General features: G+C 55.1%; 4 protein-coding genes across 14 annotated transcripts; 1 reads left to right on the top strand and 3 right to left on the bottom strand.

Moving 5' to 3' along the window:
* Nucleotides 1-906: 906 nt before the first annotated feature.
* NKX6-3 (NK6 homeobox 3) lies at nucleotides 907-3469 on the top strand. Its single transcript, XM_005530789.3, has 3 exons — nucleotides 907-1482; nucleotides 2495-2664; nucleotides 2741-3469. The coding sequence occupies exons 1-3, from the start codon at nucleotides 1101-1103 to the stop codon at nucleotides 2969-2971; spliced, it is 783 nt and encodes a 260-aa protein (XP_005530846.1). The 5' UTR covers nucleotides 907-1100; the 3' UTR covers nucleotides 2972-3469.
* Nucleotides 3470-5087: 1618 nt separating this feature from the next.
* On the bottom strand, nucleotides 5088-16099 carry GPAT4 (glycerol-3-phosphate acyltransferase 4). 9 transcript variants are annotated; one of them, XM_088068347.1, is made up of 13 exons: nucleotides 16037-16099; nucleotides 13631-14610; nucleotides 11065-11134; nucleotides 10442-10739; nucleotides 10284-10358; nucleotides 9751-9840; nucleotides 9543-9636; nucleotides 8968-9083; nucleotides 8685-8740; nucleotides 8271-8356; nucleotides 7940-8068; nucleotides 7783-7862; nucleotides 5088-7231 (listed from the first exon to the last, which is right to left on the bottom strand). In XM_088068347.1, exons 2-13 carry the CDS (start codon nucleotides 13793-13795, stop codon nucleotides 7123-7125), a joined length of 1368 nt encoding a protein of 455 aa, XP_087924473.1. In that variant the 5' UTR covers nucleotides 13796-14610; nucleotides 16037-16099; the 3' UTR covers nucleotides 5088-7122. The 9 variants fall into 9 exon arrangements, with proteins under 9 accessions (XP_087924473.1, XP_087924472.1, XP_087924476.1 ...); XM_088068346.1 differs by lacking the exon at nucleotides 16037-16099 and adding an exon at nucleotides 15223-15328 and having other exon boundaries at nucleotides 13631-14798; XM_088068350.1 differs by lacking the exon at nucleotides 16037-16099 and adding an exon at nucleotides 15223-15242.
* A 139-nt stretch (nucleotides 16100-16238) lies between these two features.
* On the bottom strand, nucleotides 16239-17734 carry LOC102109267 (protein phosphatase 1 regulatory subunit 3C-B-like). The gene is made up of 2 exons (XM_005530834.3): nucleotides 17683-17734; nucleotides 16239-17608 (listed from the first exon to the last, which is right to left on the bottom strand). The coding sequence occupies exons 1-2, from the start codon at nucleotides 17694-17696 to the stop codon at nucleotides 16699-16701; spliced, it is 924 nt and encodes a 307-aa protein (XP_005530891.2). The 5' UTR covers nucleotides 17697-17734; the 3' UTR covers nucleotides 16239-16698.
* Nucleotides 17473-22897, bottom strand: GINS4 (GINS complex subunit 4). 3 transcript variants are annotated; one of them, XM_005530792.3, is made up of 8 exons: nucleotides 22722-22892; nucleotides 22461-22547; nucleotides 22045-22158; nucleotides 21512-21609; nucleotides 21106-21194; nucleotides 20670-20760; nucleotides 20476-20580; nucleotides 17473-17608 (listed from the first exon to the last, which is right to left on the bottom strand). In XM_005530792.3, the coding sequence occupies exons 1-7, from the start codon at nucleotides 22848-22850 to the stop codon at nucleotides 20484-20486; spliced, it is 705 nt and encodes a 234-aa protein (XP_005530849.2). In that variant the 5' UTR covers nucleotides 22851-22892; the 3' UTR covers nucleotides 17473-17608; nucleotides 20476-20483. The 3 variants fall into 3 exon arrangements, with proteins under 3 accessions (XP_005530849.2, XP_014115015.2, XP_014115014.2); XM_014259540.2 differs by lacking the exon at nucleotides 17473-17608 and adding an exon at nucleotides 18854-18947 and having other exon boundaries at nucleotides 22722-22897; XM_014259539.2 differs by lacking the exon at nucleotides 17473-17608 and adding an exon at nucleotides 18975-19228 and having other exon boundaries at nucleotides 22722-22897.
* Between the last annotated feature and the right edge of the window lie 1753 nt (nucleotides 22898-24650).

The raw sequence follows: 24650 nt of genomic DNA, 5'->3' as shown, positions 1-24650 counted from the left end.
AGCCGGTGCCACTGGTACCCCAGCACGGCGGGGGCTGTCCCGGGGGCACCGGCGCTGCCGAGGCCCCGCCCGAGAGGCCCCGCCAGAGCACCGGCCCGACCGGCGCTGTCCAGCGTCCGGCCGCCCCGGCTCGGGCCCCGTATCCCATCCCTTCTATCCCATCCCTTCCATCCCATCCCTTCCATCCCATCCCTTCCATCCCATCCCTTCCATCCCATCCCTTCCATCACAACCCTTCCATCCCATCCCTTCCATCCCATCCCTTCCATCCCATCCCTTCCATCCCATCCCTTCCATCCCATCCCTTCCATCACATCCCTTCCATCACAACCCTTCCATCACAACCCTTCCCGTCTCCTCCCGTCCCGTCCTGTCCCTTCCCATCACATCCCATCCCGACCCATCCCCGAGCCGAGCCGTGCTGAGCCGTGCCGTGCCGAGCCGAACCGTGCCGAACCGTGCCGTGCAGAGCCGTGCCGTGCCGAGCCGAACCGTGCCAAATCGAGCCGAGCCGAGCCGTGCCGAACCGAGCCGAGCCGAGCCGAGCCGAGCAGTGCCGAGTCGAGCAGTGCCGAGCCGTGCCGTGCCGTGCCGAGCCGTGCCGAGCCGTGCCGTGCCGAGCCGAACCGAGCCGAGCCGAGCCGAGCCGAATCGAGCCGAAGCGAGCCGTGTTCAGTCCCACTCCTCCCGCTCCCGCCGCCGCCGGTGTTCAAAGCGCAATTTGTCTGGGCCGGACCAATCGCCCGCTGCCCTGAGGCGCAGCCAATGGCTGCCGCGGCCGCCGAGGCCCGGCCAATAGGCGAGCCGCCCGCGGCCGGCAGGCCAATGGGTGCGCGTTATTCTAATAGCCCTCGTCTTTATCAGAGAAATGTTGGCGCTGCCCAAGCTCAAGTTGAGGGTCCGGGCCGGAGGCGCTGCGAGGTCACCGGGCGCTTCCCGGACTGCCCGCGGCCCCGGCCCGCGCCGGGATCCCAGTGCCAGCCAGGCGCCCACGGGCCAGGGCGGGCTCTGGGGCTCTGTAGCCCCCAGGCCATTGGTAATGGGCCAGCCATCGCACCTCCGGGGTTCCGGGCTCTGAGGGCCGCCTCGGTGCTAGAGCCATGGATGCCAACCTGCCAGGCACCTTTCTGCTCAACGGCTCCTCGCTGGGCCCCTTTCCCGAGGCCAAGGCGCCTGTTTGCCAGTACTCAGTGCAGAGCTCCTTCTACAAGCTGGGACCCCCCGGGCTGGGTGCCCAGCTGGCTGCTGGCACCCCCCACGGCATCTCCGACATCCTCGGCCGGCCCGCGGCGACACCGAACAGCAGTCTCCTCCCTGGCTACCCCCACGCGGGCGGATTTAACGGACTGAGCTCCCCGGGCGTCTATTACGGGCCCCAGGTGGGCGCTCTCCCCAAGGCTGGTGGCGAGTACCTGCCGCGGGGCCGGAGCTGCTGGGCGGAGGCGGCCCCGGAGTGGCGGGGCGGCCGGCAGTGCGGCGGCCGTAAGTACGGGGGGCTCGGAGCGGCTGGGTGTGGGTGGTTGGGTGCCGCAGGTGACGAGCACCTTGCAGAGTCCTGAGCCATCGGCATAAGGGCAAGGGGCAGGCTGTGTCTTCTCCATTGCCCTGCACGAGGCACAGGTGGTCGGCCAGCAGTGATAGTGAGGAAGACCCCAGTGCCAGAGCTGCCGGACCTCAAACTGTGACAGAACTTCTGGCTCAAGGGCAGGGGCAGCTCTAATGGCAAATACAATATTCTTTGCCTTCAGGCAGCCACAACTGGCAAGGACAGGCAGAGCCCTCTGACTCACAAGATCTGCCTCTCTCTCAGACAGCCCCACTGGGGGTCAGTGCCTGGTTTAGTTCATGGCAGAGACAGGCAGGATAGCCAGCCCAGAGCTCCAGGCTGGCAGCGCTGCCTTCCTGGTGGAGAGTAGTCAGGGGAATTGCAGAGTATGTTGCTGCTGTCCCAGAGGGTAGGTGGGATGGGTGCATCCACTGTCACATGGGAAGCCCCAGGAGGCTGGGTGCAGCTGCTCAGAGCCTGCAGCTCTGGTCCCCTTCACCCCTTTGCAGGTGATGATTTTGGAGCAGATGGGTTAGGCAGTTTGGCCATCTGCTCCTGGCACAGCTGCGAGCCAATGACCAGCTATGCCTGTCTTCTGTCATGCATCCTGCAAGGTGTGGGGCATGGGGGCACAGAGTTCCAGCGCTGCATGGCTCTGGGGTCAAGCACTGTCGATAGCGACCCTTACCCTTGCACCACAACCACTTAGCACTGTCCTTGATCAGGAGGTGCCTAGCCCAACTCTGGCTCTGTGGGACCTGCACAGTGGGAAGCTCAGCCCTCCTGGGATGGGGCTGAATCTCTGAAGCAGGAATACAGTTTTAATTTGGAGGGGAGCAGGTGTGGAGGGACTCTTTGGTCACCGGGGGCTGGTGAGTGTGTACAGGGGGAGAGCTGTCCAGTGTTAGCTGCCAAGAGCTCACCCACTTCTCTCTTCCTCTCCTGTAGCCCCTGCTCACTTGGCTGACAGCATCCACAAGAAGAAGCACACGCGCCCGACCTTCACGGGACACCAGATCTTTGCTCTGGAGAAGACTTTTGAGCAGACCAAGTACCTGGCGGGTCCGGAAAGAGCACGGCTGGCCTATTCTCTTGGCATGACTGAGTCTCAGGTGAAGGTGAGTATTGGTCCCTGTGTGGCACAGGGTGCGCAGCGTGTTGGCTGCTAACTGAGCTGGGCCCATGGGGCAACAGGTCTGGTTCCAGAACCGACGGACCAAATGGAGGAAGAAGAGTGCCCTGGAGCCCTCCTCATCCTCGCACCGGGCGGGGGGCTCTGGCGGAGAGCGGGCGGCCTCTGAGACCGAGGATGATGAGTACAACAAGCCCCTGGACCCAGACTCAGATGATGAGAAGATCCGGCTGCTGCTGAGGAAGCACCGTGCGGCCTTCTCGATGCTGGGCTTGGGCACGCACAGTGGCTGAGCACAGCCTGCCCCTCTGGGCCAGGAGATGACTGGCCTAGTCACCTGCATCCTGCCAGGGGGTGACTCCCATCACCAGCAGGTGCCTGGCTGTTGGGATGGGGTGGCTGACAGCTGGATGGGGAGCATGGCTTGCAGGGCTGGGAGCAGCACACGTGGTAGTGTCAGGTGCAGCCGTGTTATCGGCATTGATGAAATAAAGGTCCCAGTCAAGTCCCGGCACTTGTTTCATGGGCATGTGGTCAAGGGTGGCCTTGTGAGGCTGGGCCAGAGGAGGGGTGGGGTTAGGATGTACGGGGCAGGGTCTGCATGCCAGGCAGGGGAAGGGTCCATGGTGTGGAGCAGGAAGTTCCCACAAAAGCAGGGGCACCCTGGAGATTTTCCCAGAGTTTTCTCTGATTTGGGCGTGTACCAGCAGCAAGAGCTGCTGGTTCAAAAGTCACCCATTGGGGCCTCTTATTGGAAGCTCTTAGCAGCAAATAAATACCATTTATCTTAACAGTGTGAGTGAGAGCCCATTCACCTGTCAGGGCTGCAGGATTGATGTGGCATCAATAGCCCCAGTGTGTTTGCCTGCCAACCTGAGCAGGTCCCCCCTGCTCTTTGCTGCACCCCTGTGCAATGGGGGCTGCACACACAGACGTGTGCGTGCACATGGGTGTGCCCACACCCCCTGTTCTGGCTCCCCATGGCTCACCAGTGGCATGCCAGTTGTGGGTGCTGTGCAGGGCCAGCTGTCCTTACCTGCTTAGGACGCCGCAGACGCTCCAGCTGGCACAGGCACAGTGCTGAAGGCCAGGCAAGCTTGGCAGCTGTTCAGCCAAGAGCCAACTAAGTGCCAGCTAGGTGTGAGCAAACATGTGGGCTGTGTCTTGGAAGGAAATCGATAGCAGATAAGGTGCTGCTGGCCTATCAGGCACTGATTAGCAGCATGGCACAGGCACGGAAGAGGTAGGAATGGGGCTGGTGGAGGCAGTACCTGCAATGGGCTGGTGGCCGAGTCCACGCCTGGGACAGCTGAAGCTCTCAACCACTGGCACCTTTCAGTGGCCAAGAGCACTAGCCTTGTGTGGGGCTGCAGATCATCACTGTACAACCTGCCACGGCCCACACTTGGCTTAAAGCTCTCTCCAGTCTCTCACTGGGCTGTGGGCACTTTGCAAAGAGACCTGACTACTCGATGCCACATTTCCAGAGCTTAGGGGACTACTGTCCCCACATAGGTCCCTTTCCTTTCCAGCCCCTGCAGTGAGCATGAGGCTTGTAATACTCTCTCCTCAGCCATGCAACCCTTCCACTGCCTCCATGGGACAGATGCTGGGCCAGGACAGAGCTAATGGACCCTTTGCAAGGATGTGGGATGGCAGATCCCATGGGAGCAGGGTGCTCAGGGCTGGTGGCAGGGTTGGAGGAGACACATCACTGTCTGTGGACAGAGCCAGTGCTCAGCAGGAGCAGGTTCCACATGGTGGGAGAAGTGAGGGGCTGCTGGTGGGATATTTTTTTAACATTTTCTAAGCTGCCCAGCTTGGCTGACAATTTTTAATGTACTAACTGCCTGGTCCAGTGAGCTGATTAATTGGTGCTGTGGAGATCAATACAAAACAGAAAATTAAAACAATTTTAAAGTGATTAAGTAGTTTAACACCTGTCTGATGCCACGTCAGGGCTGGGAGACAAATAAAGCAGGTGGCAAAGGGCCTGCTGTAGCCAGGGATAGTGACAAATGGCTGCTGCAGCCTGGCTGCCCCATGCATCCCCACATTGAGACAGGGCCCCAAACAGTGCTGATCCATGCAGGGCCCCAGCCCCGCAGCCAGGACTGACCCCCTCTCCTGCCGATGCTGCCCACTGTAGCTCCCGCTTTCCCACTTGCTGCTGCATCGAAGTGGTGCCCTGTCAGTGCTGGGGGTCTCAACAGGAGCACCAGCTCTGCCCACCCTGTGCCTGGTGCCAGGCAGGCTCAGGCTGTGTGGGCAGAGGCAGGAGCCAGCTGCGCCGGGGGTGTGAGCACAGGCAGGCCAGCCTGGCAGGCAGATGGATAGCAGCTCTGCTTCAATTCTGCATCCCTTTTCTCCCAGACAAACCCCGTCGGATTTTCATAAATCAAAGCGCCACACTGTTTAATAAAAATTTATTGACTTACAAGTGATTATTTATCAAAAGGCCATTAATAGCAGCTCCGGGAATGATGTGCTACTGGGTGGTGCGTGGAGACTAATAGCAAATCAATGCCAGCATTCAGGCAGAATGCATATGAGGGCTCCTGGCCCCAGTGGGGTGCATGGCTGCTGCAGCCAGAGCCAGCAGCCCCTACCCCGTGGGCCGCCCAGTGCTCCCCCCCTGGTTATTTATCGCTTACAAATGAAATGATCGATACTTTTAATCTAGAGCTAAATTTATTAACTTTCTCATCGGAGAGAGACATATTGACTGGGGGCATGGAGTGGGAGAGCCAAGGAAAGATGGATGCGTGCCTCCTAACCTGTCCAGCCAGCTCCTTGCCTGCTGTGGAGTGTCCTGAACGCTGCTGGGGATGGTCCCCAAGCACAGCAGGGCAGCTGGATGTCCCGCAGAGCTGATGAGGGTTCAGCACATCACCGTGCCATCAGGGACAGGGGAGCCAGCTGCAGGCAGGAGACTTGTGGGCACCTGCAGCTGGGTCCAAGCGCCTGAGGACATGGCAGGGGGGTGGGAGAGGCCTGTGGCCTTCAGCAGTGCCTGAAGGAAATGTGTGTCCCAGCCCCAGAGAGGAGAGCTCTGGGGGCACAGCCCCTGATGGTGCAGGAGTGGCTGCTGAACAGAAGAAGTGAAGGAGAGCCTGGAGACCCAGGGTTTGGCAGTCAGTGATGTCCATGTCTCTACCAGTTGTGTCCCCAGCTGCAGCTCTGCACAGGGGGAAGGACCATCCACAGTACCGAGCACGGCACTGCCTCAGCAGCCCATGGCTCACTGTGGCTCCCTCCAGGGCTTGCCAGACCACAGTACAGTGTAGGGGTCTTCATCCAAACGGCCCCTGAGCTTGCAGCCGGAGCAGCAAAGTTCCATCAGGGAAATAAAAAGTGCAGGAAAATTCAGATTTAAGGCCACTTACACAGCACAGCTGTCCTCACCTGGCATAGCAGATGCCCTCCCCAACAAATACTTGAGGTACAAAGGAGGCATTTAGGTAACTGCCTTCTCCAGAGTGCTAGAAAATGCAAGCAGGCTTCAGCAGGCAGCAGAGAAACAGCTCTTGCTTGTAAGAGCAGAGAACCCAGTGTAAGGGCTCAAGTTTGTAGGCATGTAAGGAAAATGGGAAAGGTCATGGGACAAATGCTCCAATGCAAGTTGTTTTACTGAGTAATTTACTTGCAGAGCAGAAAGGGGCAGCACCTCCAGCACTAGATTTGTTTTCTTGCAACAAGTTGATACTATCCATGTGTGTGCATGACAAGGTCAAATGCCACTGTTTCCCTCAGGAGACATTTGAAAAGGGATTTGCTGCCCTAGCCATGAAGTCTTGGGCTCTCCTACAAACCCTAGGCTCCCACTATAGCATGCACAGATTCCTCTGGAGCCCCACCTGCCACCCCAGTGACACCTGGCACCCTGCAGCCCCAGGGGACAGGAGGTTTCCAGGGACTACGATCCTTACTGCATCAGCAGCAGCAAAGAGGCTATGCACTGTAGAAGCAATAGTCTGGGTCAAGCTGACAGGAAGATGGCAAAAAAGAAAGATTTGTTCTGGAAGTGGATCTGGAAGTGACAACCTTGGTTGTCAAAGCAGGCAGTTTCAGCACAGCTCACTGTCTTTTGTGCTGCTTTTGTGACTGACACATATGCACATCACACCCGTCCTTCCCTGGGGCTGGACACACCAGTTGGAAGCGCATGACACCATAAGAGTTTCATTTAATACTGCCCCTGCAAGGAGCTTCAGTGTAACAGTAACAAGAAGGCATCTCTGCCAAAGCTGCCAAAGGCCTAAAGACTCCAGGCAGCAATAGTGCCTCTGGGAAAAAACAGCCAGAGGATGAAAGAGCAAGTCCTAGCGGCTCTGGAGTAGCCCAAGTCCAAAGATTCAGAGTTGCTCCAGACAAGTCCTGGTTGGTGCTGGAGGCAAGGGGCTTTGGCTTTGGCCAGCCCCAGTCGGTGCTGGAGGCAGCAAACTCAGGAGCGGCTCCGGTCTTCATGGCTGCCTACAATCATTTTGCTGTAGAGTTTCTGTTGCTCCTCCTTGAACGCGTCTTTCACCTTCTCCCTTTTCAGTCCTCCGTCCCTGGGGAAAGAGTTGTATCAGAGAGGCTGCAGGCAGGCACCATCTTCATCTGGGACTGTTCAGGGCAAGTCAGAATTCCAGTGAGTGCTGACAGCTGCCCCTCTACCACATGCTGCAAGGGCACACCGCAGACCACCTGTCCCCAAAGGGCACCACTTTCTTACCTGCTTCTGCCAGGAGCTGCCCCCATGGCCCCGCACTTTGCTCAAAATAGCAACTCTGCCAGAAACATGAGCTACTCTAGTAGCACTACAGGAGACTGACTGCTCTGAGACCTCAGTGCCTGGGAAAGCAAGTTCCTGAGCTGAACACACCTTGCTGAGTAGAGTCTAACCCAGGGCATCCCAATGAAACCTACAATCACAGAATGAAGCCCTGATACCAAACATACAGAAGAAGCAAAGACTTTGGTTCTTATAGAAGAACATTCCTCCAGAGGCCTGCTCTACCCTAAGCAAGAAACAAATGGAGCTCTACAGCCCATGAGCAGATGCCAGGACCCAGAAAAAGGAACTCTGGCACCCCAAAGAGAAAAGCCTGCTTGGACTCACCAGAGCAGATCCACAAGGCCCCCCTGCCTGGCAATGGCTGACTTCACTCGATTGGCAAACTGCACTGCATCCTCTTCAGGCTGTGGCAAAATAAGACTGTTCAGCAGGAGCAAAGGGCCAACCAGGAAAGTGATCAGACAGGTGGGGTTCACCTCACCTGCCTGGTCATTGGGGGCAAGTACCAGACACTGCAGACAATGGCCCAGCTGGTCATCATTCTGAGGAGGTAGGTCACCATGCCATATTTGCTGCTGTTCCAAAAAGCGTCTCCAAACTGTGGGTCATACTACAAAGGCAGAAGAGTTCATGGAAGTCTGGCAGTGGCTCCAACTTCCACCCCAAACTAAGCTACAGGTCAGCTCTCCCAGTGCACTACATGGAGCGACCTCAGCTTTCCTGTGCTCTCAGACCAGACTGGACTGGGCTGCCAAGACAGAGATACAGAGGGACAGACAGACTTGTGCCCTAAGAACGTTGCCTTGTCATACCTTGATGGCTACAGGGTAAACTGTGGCTCCAATTTCAAAGCTCCCCTTTTTGAACATCATCACAGATGTGTTGTTGATGCATGTTCCTGTAAGAGGCAAGCACAATCTTGACTTTCCTCTGGAAGTCAGTTCAGAAGTCTAAGCTACAGGCTTAAGGGCAGGACCACAGGAACCCAGCAACTCCCCCCTAACTCTCAGTCCAAGCCCTGTTCTCTGTGTGCACAGAATGGGTCACTGGGACATCACGTGTGACTCCTGCATTCTGGGCTCACTCAGCTCTGAAGAGCTTTTGTCCCTCTTGTCTCAGTGGAGGGTCTCAAGCCCTTGGCTGTGTAAGAAGGAAGGGAACAGAGATGTGGTGCTATCTCAAGGCACCTTCTCCACCTGGTGCTTCTCTGGCCTTGTTGCACTCACCTTCTGGAAAAATAAGAATGGGCAGTTTGCTTTTGTCCTGGACATGTTCTGTGAGCCTAAACAGAAGAATGTCAAAAATTAGAAGGGACGGACGCTCTCAGTAGCAATCCACACAGCATACAGTCCTTAGCCTGCAGTCACCAGGGAGTATCAGGCTGCCAACAACAGGGGCACAATCTCCCAGCACTTATGAGGCCATGCAGTGTCCTCATCCAAGGGAGGTGAACAGGCCTCTACCTCCCCCAACCTTCAGACCCACCCCTGCAGCCAGCGACTGTCACACCTTCTGGCGACGAGATGACGATCTTTAACCTCAGAACGTTCGAACCAGACATGGGGACAAGCTTTCACCATGGCTCTCTGTATCACACCCATGAGCCCTCCATGGATCTGACCCACCTGAACAGGGCAAGAAGACACAAGTTACAAGACCTGGACACACATGAAAGTCAAGTTCCCAGTTTCACAGCCAAACTGAGGTTCATCTTCCTCCCGCTACCCTAGAAAGACTAAGAGGAAAAGTCCCAGGTGCTGACTTGAAGGACACATACAGCAAACCTCAAGTGCTTTCCCCATGGCAGGAGGTCCAGCTGGGGAAGTGCTTTGCTTTTCCAGCAACAGCAGAGCCTAGAGCTCTTCTTGCAAAGCTGCGCCCACTCAAAGCTGGTGCTTTGAGTTCCAGCCTGAGTTTGCACAAATGCCACGCACGACAGAACCTGACAGTGCCCTGCCATGTCATGCAGGGAAAAGTAGTTCTATGTGCTCAAAGGACTCTTGCTGCCTAGTTCCTGCCATAACAAGCTTGCTGCTCCCTCCCTGCAGGTGGCCAAGTCTGGGCAGACAGAGCCAGTACCTTACCATCGCATAGTAGCCATCACTGGCCAGGACGATCACATCAATGGGGGAGGTGTGATTTGCCACACAGATGCCTCCATTCCGAGGTCTGTTTTCTCTACATGCAAAACAAAGGCAGAGGTGAAGAAAGAGGAAGGAAGCATGAGACCTGCATAATGCCCAGTGTTGAGTACCTCCTGGGCAGGGACAGACTGGAGCAGACAGGCCTTACCGGTCATGGTAGGTGATGATGGCTGTGAGGGCACGCACGCAGATCCGGTAACACATCAGGTGGACGTGTTTGCTCAGGAAATCTTTACACCTGCAGCCCAGGACAGAGACCATCACTCCCCAGTCCTACAATATCCCCTGTAACAGTGCCACTCAGCCCAGCTGTCCCAGGCTGTGAAATCCAGCCAAGCCTTCACATCTTTGCTACAGAAACACAGCATGTCCTGAGCTTTGCCATCAGCTTATGATCTTATGATTCTTAACTCATGAGAATAAAATTTTGGCCTTTTCTCTTTTCTGTTATTACTCCTTTAGAGGTCAGGGCTGAGTGCTCTGTCACCAGCTCAGTGCTTACATCTAGGCCCTTTGTTGAAAATTACAGGGTGTCCATTCCTGAGAGACCACAGCTGCCAGGACCACCTGCTGTGTCTGCAGGTGGTAGAACAGAAAGCTTTGCAGGGAAATTTCCCGAGTATCAGATCTCATACTACATGGAGTGCTCCCCATCTGCTCCTCCCTCGAAGATGAACTCACCTTCCATTTGGCAAATATCCCACCACTGTGGTACCAGTCACCAACAAGCTGATGCCAGTAAATGCCAGGGCTATCCTGCAGAAAGAGGGAAATTACATGCTAGCAAAACCAGGCCAGCAGCACCTCCTTGGCAGGTAGGTCCCTGCACCAGCATTCACCTGAGGGGCAGAAGGAAGCAGTAGCGGATGAGCACACCAAGTCCCCAGAGCACAGTGAGGCGTAGGCTGATATACTGGAAGTTGTAGTTGGTCCTGCTGAGCAAATTCCAGGACTCCAGCTCTTCAGCTGAGAACCTCTTGGTCACTTCATCATCCATGATGGTCTCGATGCCTTTGCGGCAGAAATAGAAGATATCTGAGAGCTCAAACTCAGGGGTGTCCAGGGCTTTGCCACTGCCACTCCGGCGGATCTCCTTGATCTCCTCCTCCAGTGATGTTGGCTCCTTTGCAATGATACCTGCAACACACCATAGGCAGCTCTGGGCAAAGTGTGACCTGCCTGCTCAAAGAGAGACAAAAGCTGAGGCCCTTCCTCGCCCGCCTTCCTCACGGTCCCCTTCCTTTCTCCAGTCCAGACAGGCATAAACCAGTCCTCCCCATTATCTAGAAATTAAGCACTCCTGGGTGCTTCCCTGCCCCTCTTCATGAAACAGAGCTCTCTAGAACTCCCTCCTACATGAACAGACTTCCCAGCAGACCTCAGCTGCTCAGAGACACCACATTTACCCCACCTCCCCAGAAGAATTTTGAATTCCATGTACCCATGCAGGGCAGGATCTCACCATTGACATAGGGCTTGTACAACAGATGGTTCTTCTCCTTGGCACCACGCTCTATTCTCAGTGTTGCCCACTGCAAGACAGACAGGACAACCAAGATTTGCAAGGCCTATAGCGCCACACTACTGTCCATTTTAGAGCTGACTTTCAGGAAGGACCATAGTTCAGGGGAGAAGATGGGGCTAAAGCAGAAGATTTCCATACAGAACTCAAAGAGTGAGTGATGAGCCCAACTGAACTGAGATGGAGGCAGAGACTGGCCTGAGAAACAGGGAGTGCCAGAGGGAAGAAGAGTGCTCAGCAGTGAGATTGCACAGCAAGGTTTTCTGCAGTTTCTGTGACCTCTCAGCTCTGCTGCACCTTGCACGTGGTTGCCACTGTACAGTTTCTGGCTGAGCTGTGCATCCTGCTGGGGTGTCTGCACTACAGTGTAGGAAGCTGGTCAGGACCAGTGCTATTTTTCAACCCTTGTTTCTTCCAAATTCAAAGTGGAAACTGTGTTTTCAGGTTGCTGCTGAAAACACCAGGCTGATGATGGGATGGGACCCTTTCCCTTCTGATTCAGCTAATGGCTGCTGCAGCTTCTCAGCTCAGCAATGTGCCCAAAACAGCAGCAGCAAGCACCCTCAGACAGCTGGTTGCCAAATCCTGTGCCAGGACTACTTGTTCTCTCAGCTAATTTTCAAGGACACCAGCACAAACTGCACGCTGTATTTCTGTGCAGTTTTCCTGCCTGCCCTCCAAATAACCTTCACAGCCTGTAATTCATATAGGTCTGGAAGGACAAACTTCTGAAGGAGCAGGACTTAGGCACAACATGCTTATCTGTGAAGAGGGGAAGTTGCTGGGAACTCTGACATCCCAGTCTCAGCCCATACCAGCAGCAGATCAGGAGGCAGCAATGAAGGAATGCTAATTGCATATGAAGTGTCCCGCTCACCTTGCAGCTCTGCCAGCAGCTAGAACTCCAGGACTGCAGAAGATTGCCTAGATACTGCTATCTCAGAGTCAGGAGAGGAACTCTGACCTTGCAGGAACTAAGCAGCCTATGGAGAAGGCACTGCTGGCAAGCCCAGCACATCTCCATCCTGACCTACCTCCCAGCTGAGAGGCAGCAGGAAGGTTCCCCACCTCCCACCAACACAGGTGTGCCGCTGCCAGCCAGGCCTCGCAGCTCGGGCTGTGTCCCACACACTGCCATACTCACACAGGCTGCCCTTTGGGTTCCCAACATTACCCTCGAGCGCTGGGAAAATATTTTGAGTAAGTAATAGCCCTCCAACATACAGTTCTGAATGATCAAACTTAATGAGTGAATCTTCCACCAAATCAGTGACCAGCTGTGCATGAGTGCTCCTCTATCCTACCACTAAAATTCTTTAATAAAAGCTGAAATAGGCTTCTCAGTCTTTTCAGAAAAAATAGTTTCAAACACCAATAAAGGTGTTGAGAGTAAATTATCCTGAATTGAAGGAAGTGGGGAAAAAAAAGAAAACATTGTGAAAAGTTCCATTTAAAACCTTTTTTGTGCCCAATTCAGTCAGTAAATTTGTAGTCAAGTCTTTGGGTATTTATGTTAATGAAGCTCCTCACAAAGCCCAGGGTCTTCCCACTTATACCTCAGGCTTTTGGGAGGACTCAAGAGTTTAAAGAGCTGAACACTGTGAGCTCCACAGCTGTCTTCCCAACGCAGCCAGTAGAGGGATACTCTGGGGAAAGTCAGCTCTGTTCAAACAGCAGTAGCTATACCATACATCCTTTAGCAGCATGAACTCCATATTTAAGAGCTTAAAACCTCTCTAGCAAACATTTTGCCTTTCACCTGGGCTGCCAGGGTAGGGTGGTATAGGCTTTACCTACTACTCTTAGTAAATAAAAAATTCTGGCCTGGAACTTGCTTCAAGAGGTGCTGGCTCAGAGACAGTCCATAAAATTAGTCCACCAAAGGCAGGCAAGGGAACAGCATGACAACAAGCTGGAAAATTCCACTTGGCCTCTCTGTGCCAAGAGGGTCGGTGAGGGCTGCTGGGTGTCGTCCAAGGTGGCAGGTCCAGACACAGCTCAGTAGGAGCTCCAGGACAGCAGTATGTTGCTCTGGCCACAGACCACTCAGGGCTTGCAGCACAAAAAAAAGATCTGCCTTACCTCCTCTGCTTTTGCTTTGTGCAATTGTGTCCTGGAGAGGAGCAACCAACTGGCTGCAGCCTAGCCCCTCCCCATCACACCTGACATCAAGCTGTAGCAGCACTCTGCCTTGCCTGGGACAAGAACCCCTCCAAGCTACCCCTCAGATCCTGCTGCACCCTGCCAACTGCCAAGCCTTGCTTTACTTGAAGCCTTACTAGATTAATTACAGGAAAAAAAACAGCCCACAAACAGAGGTCCTGTAAACTGCATTTGGGTGAGATGAGCCAAAGAGGTCAATTTGCAACAGCATGACATCCACAGCCCAATCTTCCACTCCAGTCACCCACAACGCCCTCCTGAGCAAAAGCTTCTCTTCCTATCATGACCATGCTTGGACAAACCTCTGCAAACACTCAGAGAACATTCTGAAAACATGACTTACCTGAAAAATCTTTAATAAAGTTTTCATGTAAACCTTGCGGATGCCAAAGGAGACTCCAAAAATTGCTGGTACAATGATGAAAACCAGAAGAAGAGTGAAGAGGACAGTTATGGAAATCCCCAAAAGATTAACCACTAGGCTGTCAAAGGGGAGCAGGATGAACATGGTGAAGGGCCCAAGCAAGGCTGGTGCCCTGCAGCCAGACAGAAGGGCTGCTCGCAGCAATGAATCAGTCCTCCTGTTACTCAGCAACAGTCTCACACATGCACCAAGTCTGCAGCGTGCTCAGAGACCCCATTCCAAAGTTCACATCCTTTTGGGACTGAGAAGGAATGCCACAGGATCAGCGAGAGCACTTGGGAAAACAAGCCAACAGTCTGCCAGGAGCTCAGGTGAGTTCGGACAGTGCAGGCCAAAGAGCTCAGAGCAGACGGTGCACACACGCTGGTTTGTCCACAGGCAGGTGGTGGGCACAGCAGCAACACGACTGCAGAAATGGATCCCCTCCCAGGCTGCCACTAAGCAAGTCCTGCCGTGGGGCAGCTTGTGGAGAATCTGGCAGCAGAATCCCCTCCTGGCTGCTGAGAGCATGCAGAGTCTCTTCAGAGGGACAAGGTGGAGTCCATCCCTGAGCCTGCATTGGAGGAGATCGAGGGAGTTGGCACTCAAAGGAGCCTACCGTATGTGGAGCTATTATTGTTCTCCCCACGAGGACATGCGCACCAGTACGGGTCCTTGCATGACGCCTGGAACAAGTTTAATTCTGGAGGCCTCTGGCATGTACTCACGCTGAAGGGTCATTACAGACACGAATGAAGCTTGTGTCCCTGGAAAGCTTTCAAACAGCAAGTTGGCTTCTTGGCAGATGTGGCACTCACATGCCACCAGCAGCAGTGGAGGAGAGCAACTGAAGTCAGCAGACTGGAGAGGTGTCAACGCAGAGAATGTGGCAGGAGGCCAGAGACAGTGCACTCTGAAACCTGGAAGGCAGGACTTGGGCTGAGGTCACACCATTCAGAGCAGCTCCCGAGACACAGCAAGACTGAGACTGACATTCTAGCTATTGCCTGTCACTGTCACAGCCTTGAGAATCACCTCCTGCTGTCATTCATCCTGTATTTTCATACCACGCACACCTCAGATGGAGCAGACTCATCCAGAACCACACCTATGGCACAGGATGCTGCAATCAGGTCTCAAGTACAGGAAAGGAGTGACAGAAAACCCTTCCTCATGACAAAGATCTTATCACGTCTCTCATTTCAGGGGCACCCAAGAGCACTTGAGGAAGCCAGGTACCCAATTCCTGAGTAGGCATCACTTCCTCTGCTCCTGTACATCTCATCCCCAGTGACAGGGCAGGGCAGATTTACAAACAGTTCAGGACAGGAAGTGAGCCTAAGGGAAGAATTACTGATGATGATTAGTCAAAGAGGAATTTGCCTGGGCACAGGGACCAGTCAAAGGTCACACACCCACAGGGCCATCTGTAGCTTATGATAAAAAATGAGTCTGCTCAGGGGAGACTCCCCTCTGGACACCACCTTCACCAGGTTACAGAGTCTCAACCTGAGGCTGGATTTAACAGGTACCTGACAAGCACACAGGGCAAAGGAGAGTCTGTAAAGATCCTCTTGCTCCCCTGTACTCCGTGTTCCAGCTGCTGTACCAATAATCTTAAGAAGTGTTAGTGCTTCAAAGGCATATGCACAGACCGTGTCCAGGGAGAGGCAGCTGGTCAGCCACACGTGCAGCTGCCCATTATGCCACCCTGTCACCCATCAGGACCAGGACCCGTGCTGGTAAACTGGTCAGACCGGCCCCCTGGGCCGGCAGCCGCGGTAGAGAGGGGCTCAGCTGTGACTCCTGCACCGTGTCACCGGTCACACCAGAGCCCACGTGTGCCGCGCTCCTGCCCCGAGCTCCCGGCGGGTCGGCGCTGGCAGCCGCCCGTCCGGCACCGCCCCGGGGCCGGGGCCCAGCCGGGCGGGTCCGGCAGGCGCGGAGACCACAGCCCACAGCGCTGTTCGGGGCTGCAGCGATCGACCACCGTCCGCCCGGGCGGCAGGCCGGCATAACGGCCCGCCCAAGGCCGGGCCGGCTGCGGCGAGACCGGGGGTCGCTCTCAGCTCTGTTCCCCGGGAGCACGGCGGACCACAGCAGGGCCGGGGCCCGGCCCTCCCGACGACCTTCGTCCTCGGTGTGCGCGGGGCGGGGGCGCGCGGGGGCGACAAGGGGATCATTGCGGCGCGGCCGCACCGCCATAGGGGGGCCGCGGTCCCCGGGATAACGGTGTGCCGACGGGCCGGGCCCGGTTCAGGCGCCCCGGCCTCGCCGCGCGGGGCGGCGGCAGCGGGGCTGTGCGGGCGGGAAGGGGCGCGGAGGCCGCTCCGGGCCGTCACTCACCTGCTGCCGCCGCCGCCGCCGCCGGGCCCCGCTCCGCCCCGCCACGTGCCGTGCGCGCCCCCGTGCCGCGCGCATGACGTCAGCGCGCCGCCCACGGGGCCGCGCCCGCACTACCGCGACGTTTCCCGCCGCCGGCTGAGGGCGCCCGCCCGCCCCGCCCGTGCGGCCCCATCCCCGGCGGAGGCGGACAAGGAGGCAGGAGTCGCGAAGCGCTGTCACTTTATTCACTTCCCCGCTACAGCACCAACGACCACAGGCACGCCGCTGCTCCTGGCCCCGTAACCCGCGGCGAGCCCTTCTCGGGACCGCGGTTTGGAGAGCGCCTGCAGCGGGAGGCGCCGGCAGCGGCAGGATCACGCCCCCTCCACACAAGGCACTCGGGCAGCACCGGCCCCCTCGGCGGCTCACAAGTGGCCGCGGGCCCCAGCCCACAGCCCCTCCCTTGTCTCGTGTTGCCCTGAGAACCTACAAGCAGGAGTTACTTCAGGCAGCAGCTTCCAGCCTCTGTAGCAGCAGCAAGAAGTGAAGAAGCTTCTGCAGAGACTGGCAACTGCTCATAGAGCTACCAAAACCGTGAGCAGCATCTTCTGCAGCTGACCCCTCCCCAAACACCCTTGTACCAGTCAGGAGAGGGAGGGGACATCTCTCCCCACACTGCCTTCCTACCAATAAGGAGCTTGGGTCTCTGAATGCCGCCAGGTCTGCAGGCGAGAAAGGACTAGAGCAGCAGCCCTAGAGGTGCCAAGATGCTCCCAGGCCCTGCTGGCACTCTTCACAGCACAGGAGGCAGGGCGGATCATGCCCACATGGCAGATCTTGTAGTTCTTCCCATGGTTGTTGTCCCAGTGGGTCTTTTGTCCACACTGGAAGGAGATGCAGAACTCTGTGCCCCTATGGGAGATGGATGGCTTGGGCAGGGTAAGCTCAAAAGAGAAGATGTCTGTGTCAGTTGAGCCATATGTGCTGTGCATGTACTGGCAAGAGATATCCTGGAAGCTCTTCCAACCATCAAAGGTGATGCGGACCATCACTTTCTTCTCATACTCGATGTTTCTAACCTTCACTGTCCCTGATAGAGCACGGTCCTGGATCAGACAGCTCTCCAGGCAGACCAAGTTGCTGTGCAGGCTGTTGCGGAAAGCCACATAGTTTGCAGACGGCTGTGGGAAGTCCAGCACATACCTGCACGCTTCCGGGCGTAAGTCCCACAGCCTAGGTCGGAAACAGGCAAGGTCTGACAGAGCTTGCTGCAAATCACAGAGGTCCTCCTCGATCTTCGAGAAAAAGCGGACAGCCGTCAGTGAGAGCCCCTTCATATCAGCAAACACAACCCGCTTCTTTTTCTGGCTCTTGGAGCTCTTGGTACTGTCTCGCCGCTCTGGCTCAGGTTCTGCACTCAGCTTCTGGTTGAGGCAGGATCGGAGGGGTTTGCGGCCTCGGTTGCCCCGCAGCTCCTCGTAGGAGTTCAGCAGCTTGCGGATGGGGGGCGAATGGCTCAGGCAGAGCCGCACGGCCAGGTCCACGGGCACGGCTGGGGGGGCGGCAGCCCGCCCGCTGCACACCTGGAAAAGCCTAGAGGCGAAGAGGGGGTCAGACGGCGCGGCCCCAGCCGTCCCCCCGCCCCACCCGCGCCCGGCCCCGCTCACTCGCCGCAGCTCATGGCGTCCCGCCCGCTCCGCTCCGCTCCGCTCCCGCCGCGGCGGCTCCGCGGCAATGGGGCCGGGGGAGCGCCCGCGGCCGGGACACCGCGCGCCAGCCAATCAGCGCCGGCGCCGCGCCCGCGGGCGGCCAATGGGGCCCGACTGCTCCGGCACGCCCCGCCCCCCCGGGACCCGGGCAGAGCGCGGGGCGCGACCGTGCCAGGCAGGGGCTAACGGGAACAGCACAGAAATGCGTGCCAGAAACACATGAGTGCTTTTGGAGGACCAGCATTTGTGCAACTATCAACACCGGGTAGCTCTGGGAGAAAGAAGAGCACGCTCCTCTTACCTAGCCTTTAATGGGGGAGGTTTGAACTGGTTTAATACATCCCTTTTCAGATGCTTCTCCAAAGACAGCTATTTCCAGGGTGTCTAAGCAGAGAAAACCACAGACCCTCGGCTCATCTTCTACCAACTCAGAAGCTTCCTATCCTAGATGTGTGCACTGAGAAGGAAATTTGCTCACACCCAAGCACCACAGGGATGTGGGGTCCCTAACATCTATATTTGAAATCATCCTCACTGCTCAGCTCACATGTGACTCCTTGACAGTAAAGACTGTCGCCCCAATCAGATCACCCCTGCCTTGTATTCCTTGCTAATCTCCCCAGAGCTGTCTAGCCATTTATGTTAAGCAGCCCTGATTGTTCCTGCTGATAGCACAGATTTTCATCAGCTCATGACACACCTGACTGACCTATCAATATTTCTACATACCTCTCCATCCCCACCATCTCTGATTGTCTGCAGCACAGTGCAAGACATCTCCCACAGGATGGCCAAACTGAGCTTGAACCCAGTGCCCAGCTGGCAAAAACAGGATCCAAAAACATCCTTTAAACACATTGTTTCAGACTGACAGTGCAAAGCCCCCCAATTCAGCGACTGGGAGTAGCCGATACAAACATGAGTCTTAGCAATGAAACCAACTGTCCCACCTTGCTCTGGCCCCCACAAGAGCAGTTCCAGCTCAGGCAGGGAAATTGCAGCTCACCTCAGTGCCCTCTCTGTGACCTCTTCCACCATCCATCTACTTTGCGTTCAGAGCTAATCACTAAATAAACCCAAGCTATTTCCACCCAGGGAGGAGCAGAGAACAAGGAATTTATTTGACCCCAAGTTTAACAGCAAAATCCATGGACACTGGAAAAGCTACCCATTCTCTCCCAGCAGCACAGATGAAGGTGGATCCACTGCTGTGTCTTCCCTGTCTAAAAGTACAAGCCAAAACCATTATTTTCTCAATAAAGTTGTGGACACCTCTTCCCCCAGCACAGACAGAACAGGTGCAGTGTTAGCAGTTCCACAGATGTCCCGGTATTCAGTCACGGAAGGACACAAAAGCAGGTAGCATTTTCAGGTGTGCCACAACTGACTGTCACTTGGAGCCTACCTGATCTCAGCCTACTAGCCATCTCCACTCTCCTAGCCTGTGAAGACACGGCCATGCGCCAGCTGCCGAGCTCCAGAGATGAGCTACACCAAAGGCACTCTGGAAACCATCAGAGTAATTGAAGTTCAGCCACTAGAAGAGGACAGATGCCCCTCATGCTCACACTGCTGCAGCCATGTGACATGCAGCTGTGTGGCAAGCACAAGCTGCCTGGACAAGCATTCAGTCAAACTGAATAAGGCCAAGGAGAAAGCCTGCAGACGTGCCACCTACACACTCCTCAGGCAGATCCTGTGGAGCACGCTTCCACAGCAGCAGATTAACAAGGATTTTGTCTGGAAGCTTCAGTCACCTCTGTGAAGCTGGCTGTAAATAAGGGTAGGGCACAATTCACAAGCCCTTCCTGGGGGCTGTCCAGAGGAGCATGCAACTGATTCCTAAGGATTAAACCCAGCCCCCTCTTAATGTCTATACTTGAAAGAATCTTCTTTACCTAAATGGATTAATTAGGAAGACTATAAACCACACATGCAAAGCCACTCACACTACAAGATGTCCTGTGTCACCCCCAGCACTGTAGAGGAAGATGTCCCCAAACACCTCATGCAGACCATGTAGGGAAGAGAGACTGACTGCCCTGATGAACACAAGCCCGTCTGCCCACACACTTGACGCGTTCTGAGCTGAAGCACCACAGAACACCCTGGGCTTCTCCAGGCCATGCCCCACTGCGTGGGGCAGCAGGACCAGAGGACCTTTTGCTTTGTGTTACTAGCAAAAATGGACTGCATGTCCCACTAGCAAGTGGCTTCTGCAGAAGGGGATCTGACAGTGTCTAGTCTCACAAATGCAACCTGAAGCTGTACCAGAACCCCTCACCCTCAGCAGGGAGGATATTCAGATGACACATAGCAGAAACTACTTTTTCCTGAGTCCATGACCACAGCTGTTCCATTTTAGTGATGCTGTCTGCCACAGCTCTTACACAAGGCATCCCAGCAGCTACACACTGAAGCTTTCCAGACACTACCCTGTGACACAGCCTGCCCTCACCCAGGAATGCCACAGTAAGGACTGTATGGCTGTATGCTGGGCATGTCACAAGCAATCAGGAGCTTGATGAACTGTGGGGGTAATGAACACCTCTGCAGTACAACACCATGGTACTCAGCCCCAGTGCCACTGTGCTCTGCCTGCCATGTCAGTGGGGACCTGGCCCCGGGAGGGCACCCAGCCCCAGAGGAGACCTGGCCCAGGCAGCCCCACAGGGAGCTCCTGCCAGCCCCACTATGGTGGGGTGGGCAGGGGAGACGATGCAGTAGCTGCTCCTCCCACCACACACTTACCTCTCCCCTCAGATGAGCTGCACGGCTCCTGAGGCCACCAGAGGGGCCACGGTTCTGTAGCGCATCAGGTGCTGTGATCCCTCCTCCAGGTTGATGGCATATTCCCTGCAGAGACAGGCGGGATGTGAGCTGCAGCCCACAGCCACCTGTGACACTGATTGGTACCTGCACCACATGCAGAAATGCCCACCTACCTCTGCTCATCTGTCTCTGGCTCCACCAGGATGTTCTCCTGCCGCTCCAGCACCCTCAGAAACACAAAGGAGTCCAGGTTGGGCTTTGGAACTGCAGACAACAGATTGAGAGCACAAGCTCAGCCCTCATTTATGCTCCTCTGCAGAACACTGAGGGGGTCTGATGGGTAGCAAGCTTATAGCCAGCAAAGGGAACACCAGAGACTTCTAACTGGATGCACATGCTCAGCCCCAGAGTAAGACTTGACACTAGAGGCCAGCATGATCCCCTGGTAGCAGCATGGGACTGTGTTACAACATTATCATCACATCACCTTTGCTTCAGCTGAGCAGTAAGTGGAAGACCAGCCCTTACATTTGGGGCTCCCTGGAGCTTTCCCTGTACTTCCCCTTGCTTCTACAATTTTTAGATTACTCTGGAGTCTGAATGACTCACCTGACTTTAGGAGAGACACTTTCTGCAGGTTAGGTGGCATGTGTTTTAGGGCCACATTTTTCAGGTAAGCCTCTGTGTTTGCCATATACCTGAAACAAATCATTGAAGTATCAACTTGGTTAATCAAATACAAATCTGCAGGGAGAGTATTGACTCAAAACAAGAGTAAGCAACAGCTCCTCATCCCACAGGCACAACCATAGACAAATCCTTGGCCTACCCTGGTAACTGACTCAAAGTCACCAGTTATTTTTAGTTCCTTTCTTGCCCATAAGGAAACCTCCTGGTAACTGATTCTTACTTCAAATAAGTCTAAGGCTCATGGTCTCAAGAACTTCAGAAAAACACACAGGTAAATTTATTTAATCAATAAAAGAGGAGGAAGATACACTGAAAACCTACTCACTCTTTAGCAAAAGCAAACTCCTCTGGTGATAAAATGGAGGGCTCCCCTTCAGCTCGAGACTTCTCCTTCTCCAGGATGTGGGGAAAAAACTTCTCTATCTAATATTGGAACACAATCCAAAAAGAATAATACAGATCTCTCCCAAGAATTCAGTGCTTAAACCCCCACTCTCCACTGGATTCCCCACAAGCTGTAGGAGCAGCCACAGGCCTGTCCAAATCCCTGCTCCTGAACTAACTGAGACATCACATGGGATCACCAATGCTATACAATCATGCATGCACACAGCAGGACTCAGGCAGAATGGGACAGCATTCAGCACTCTCAATGTTTTGATTAACACTGCTGCGATCTTCCTGCATTAAAATACAAAAGTGTGTCCAAGAAACTAATTTCTTTGAGTTACATTCCAGAGAACAGAGAGAGAACATGCTTTAATTAAATGCTGTGCTGAGTCAGGAAGCTCTGTGTAGGTAAAAAATCCCCCCTGAAATTACCCTTTTTCACCCCCTGGGCTGCACAGTAAGCATTACCTTCACCAACCGACACCGCAAGTAGCTGCTGAGCACATAGCGGATCCTTTCGATCTCCATGTGGTGAACACTGACCCTCAGGTCTCCTCTCTTTGCCCGTTTCAGGTTTGCTTCCTGAAAGAAAAAGCAGTGAGAAACTAAATGGTTGAAACGTCAAACAACAAGAAACAAGGAAGAAGATAACTTTTGTATACAGAACCCACAAAAACAAACTATGGCTGCTTTTGATGACCCAAAGCACTCTGCTTCTTTGTACTTCAGCCCCTCTCCAACGCAAGCTCGAAGAAGAAAACTCGGAGAAGCTGTCTCAGAGACAGGGAAGCAGACAAGCCTGGCACTCTCAAAGAGGCTCAGGCACGTATCTGCCGGAGCAGGCAACCAGGGCCTGTAGCAACCCCCGAGCCAGGAGAACCTACCATATGGTCCAGCTGCTCCACTACACACTCGATGACTTCAGGTTTACTCTCTAGCAGTTCCGGAGCAAATTTCTCATTCAGCCAGGCCTGAAAGAAGGCACGCCGTCAGTGACATCGAAGATGACCTCAGATACACACCGCCACCAGCGAGAGGGAAAAAGCACGGCCGCGGCCCCGCACCTCGGCGTCTGCTCCAGTGCGCCCAACGCTCAGCAACCCCCGCTTCCCCCTGCCCAAGGCCGTCGCTCTAGCCCACGGCACCTGCTCTAGGCTGTGGATCAGCTGCGCTGGGGTGAGCACCAGCTCCTCGCTATCGCCGTCCGAGTCGCCGCCAGCCGCGGCCGCCATCGCTCCCGCCAAACGACCCGCCCGGCCCGCGCGACGGCGCATGCGCGGCACCCCGGAACATGGCCGGCGAGCCCCGCCCAGCCAGGCGGAAAACGGACTGAGATCCGCGAGCCTTCGACCAATCAGAAGGCGGATTGAAAAAGCCACTTTTTTCGGCCAATCAGAATGCAGATTGAAGCGCTGTGTTTGCTGCCAACCAGGAGGCGGAGTGAAATGAGGCATTTCCGACCAATCACGGTGAGGCGCCTGGCTGCAGCTTTTTCAACCAATCAGGAAGTAGGTTGAAGCTGGCCAATCAGGAGGCGGATAGGAAATGCAGCTCTTTTGGAAATCAGGCTGCAGCCGTCTCGACCAATCAGGGAGCAGCATAAGGCTGCAAAGTCTGGGCCAATCAGGAGGTGGAGTGGAGCTGCAGCTGTTTCAGCCAATCAGGGCTCAGCAGATTTGACACCCACAGACACACCCACAGACACACCCACAGACACACCCACCCAGACACACCCACAGACACACCCACCCACAGACACACCCACCCACAGACACACCCACCCACCCAGACACACCCACCCACAGACACACCCACCCACAGACACACCCACCCACAGACACACCCACCCACAGACCCACCCACAGACACACCCACCCACACGCAGACACACCCACCCACACGCAGACACACGCCCAAACACGCATAGACACATGCACAGACATGCCCAGACACGCACGCACACATGCAGACACACATGCAGATGTGCACAGATGCACACACAGATGCACACACAGATGCACACAGACACGTGCCTAGATGCACACAGATGCACACCCAGACATGCACTGGCACACACAGACACACACACACAGACACACACACACAGACGCACACACAGACACACACACAGACACACACACACAGACACACACAGACACACACACACAGACACACACACAGACACACACACACACACAGACACAGACACACACACAGACACACACACAGACACACACACAGACACACACACAGACACACAGACACACAGAGACAGACACACAGACAACACACACAGACACACACACAGACACAGACACACACACAGACAACACACACAGACACACACACACAGACACACACACACAGACACACAGACACACACACAGACACACACACAGACACACACAGACACACAGACACACACACAGACACACACACACACACAGACACACACACAGACACAGACACAGACACAGACACAGACACAGACACACACACAGACACACACAGACACACACACACAGACACACACAGACACACACACAGACACACACACAGACACACACACACACACACAGACACACACACAGACACTCACACAGACACTCACACAGACACACACACAGACACACACACAGACACACACACAGACACTCACACAGACACTCACACAGACACACACAGACACACACAGACACACACAGACACACACACACAGACACACACACACAGACACACACACAGACGCACACAGACGCACACACAGACACACACAGACGCACACACAGACACACACACAGACACACACACACAGACACTCACACAGACACTCACACACAGACACACACACACACAGACACACACACACGCACACACACGCACACAGACGCACACAGACGCACACACACAGACGCACACACACACAGACACACACACAGACACACACACAGACACACACACAGACACACACACAGACACACACACACAGACACACACACACAGACACTCACACAGACACACACACAGACACACACACAGACACACACACACGCACACACACACAGACACACACA

Source organism: Pseudopodoces humilis, chromosome 30, assembly GCF_049639895.1.
Source record: "Pseudopodoces humilis isolate 2021_Gansu_Grassland_sample_001 chromosome 30, ASM4963989v1, whole genome shotgun sequence".
NCBI classification, from domain to species: Eukaryota; Metazoa; Chordata; class Aves; order Passeriformes; family Paridae; genus Pseudopodoces; species Pseudopodoces humilis.
This window is presented reverse-complemented; position numbering and strand designations above follow the sequence as displayed.

Coding starts and splice junctions, on each gene's coding strand:
- NKX6-3 (XM_005530789.3), top strand. CDS start 1,101: ATGGATGCCAACCTGCCAGGCACCTTTCTGCTCAACGGCTCCTCGCTG. Junction 1,483..2,494: donor CGGCCGGCAGTGCGGCGGCC/GTAAGTACGGGG, acceptor CCTCTCCTGTAG/CCCCTGCTCACTTGGCTGAC. Junction 2,665..2,740: donor TGACTGAGTCTCAGGTGAAG/GTGAGTATTGGT, acceptor ATGGGGCAACAG/GTCTGGTTCCAGAACCGACG.
- GPAT4 (XM_088068347.1), bottom strand. CDS start 13,795: ATGTTCATCCTGCTCCCCTTTGACAGCCTAGTGGTTAATCTTTTGGGG. Junction 9,841..10,283: donor GGATATTTGCCAAATGGAAG/GTGAGTTCATCT, acceptor CCTGGGCTGCAG/GTGTAAAGATTTCCTGAGCA. Junction 8,357..8,684: donor CATTCTTATTTTTCCAGAAG/GTGAGTGCAACA, acceptor TGCCTCTTACAG/GAACATGCATCAACAACACA.
- GINS4 (XM_014259540.2), bottom strand. CDS start 22,850: ATGCGCCGTCGCGCGGGCCGGGCGGGTCGTTTGGCGGGAGCGATGGCG. Junction 22,548..22,721: donor TGATCCACAGCCTAGAGCAG/GTGCCGTGGGCT, acceptor GCCTTCTTTCAG/GCCTGGCTGAATGAGAAATT. Junction 22,159..22,460: donor TGGAGCAGCTGGACCATATG/GTAGGTTCTCCT, acceptor TTTTTCTTTCAG/GAAGCAAACCTGAAACGGGC.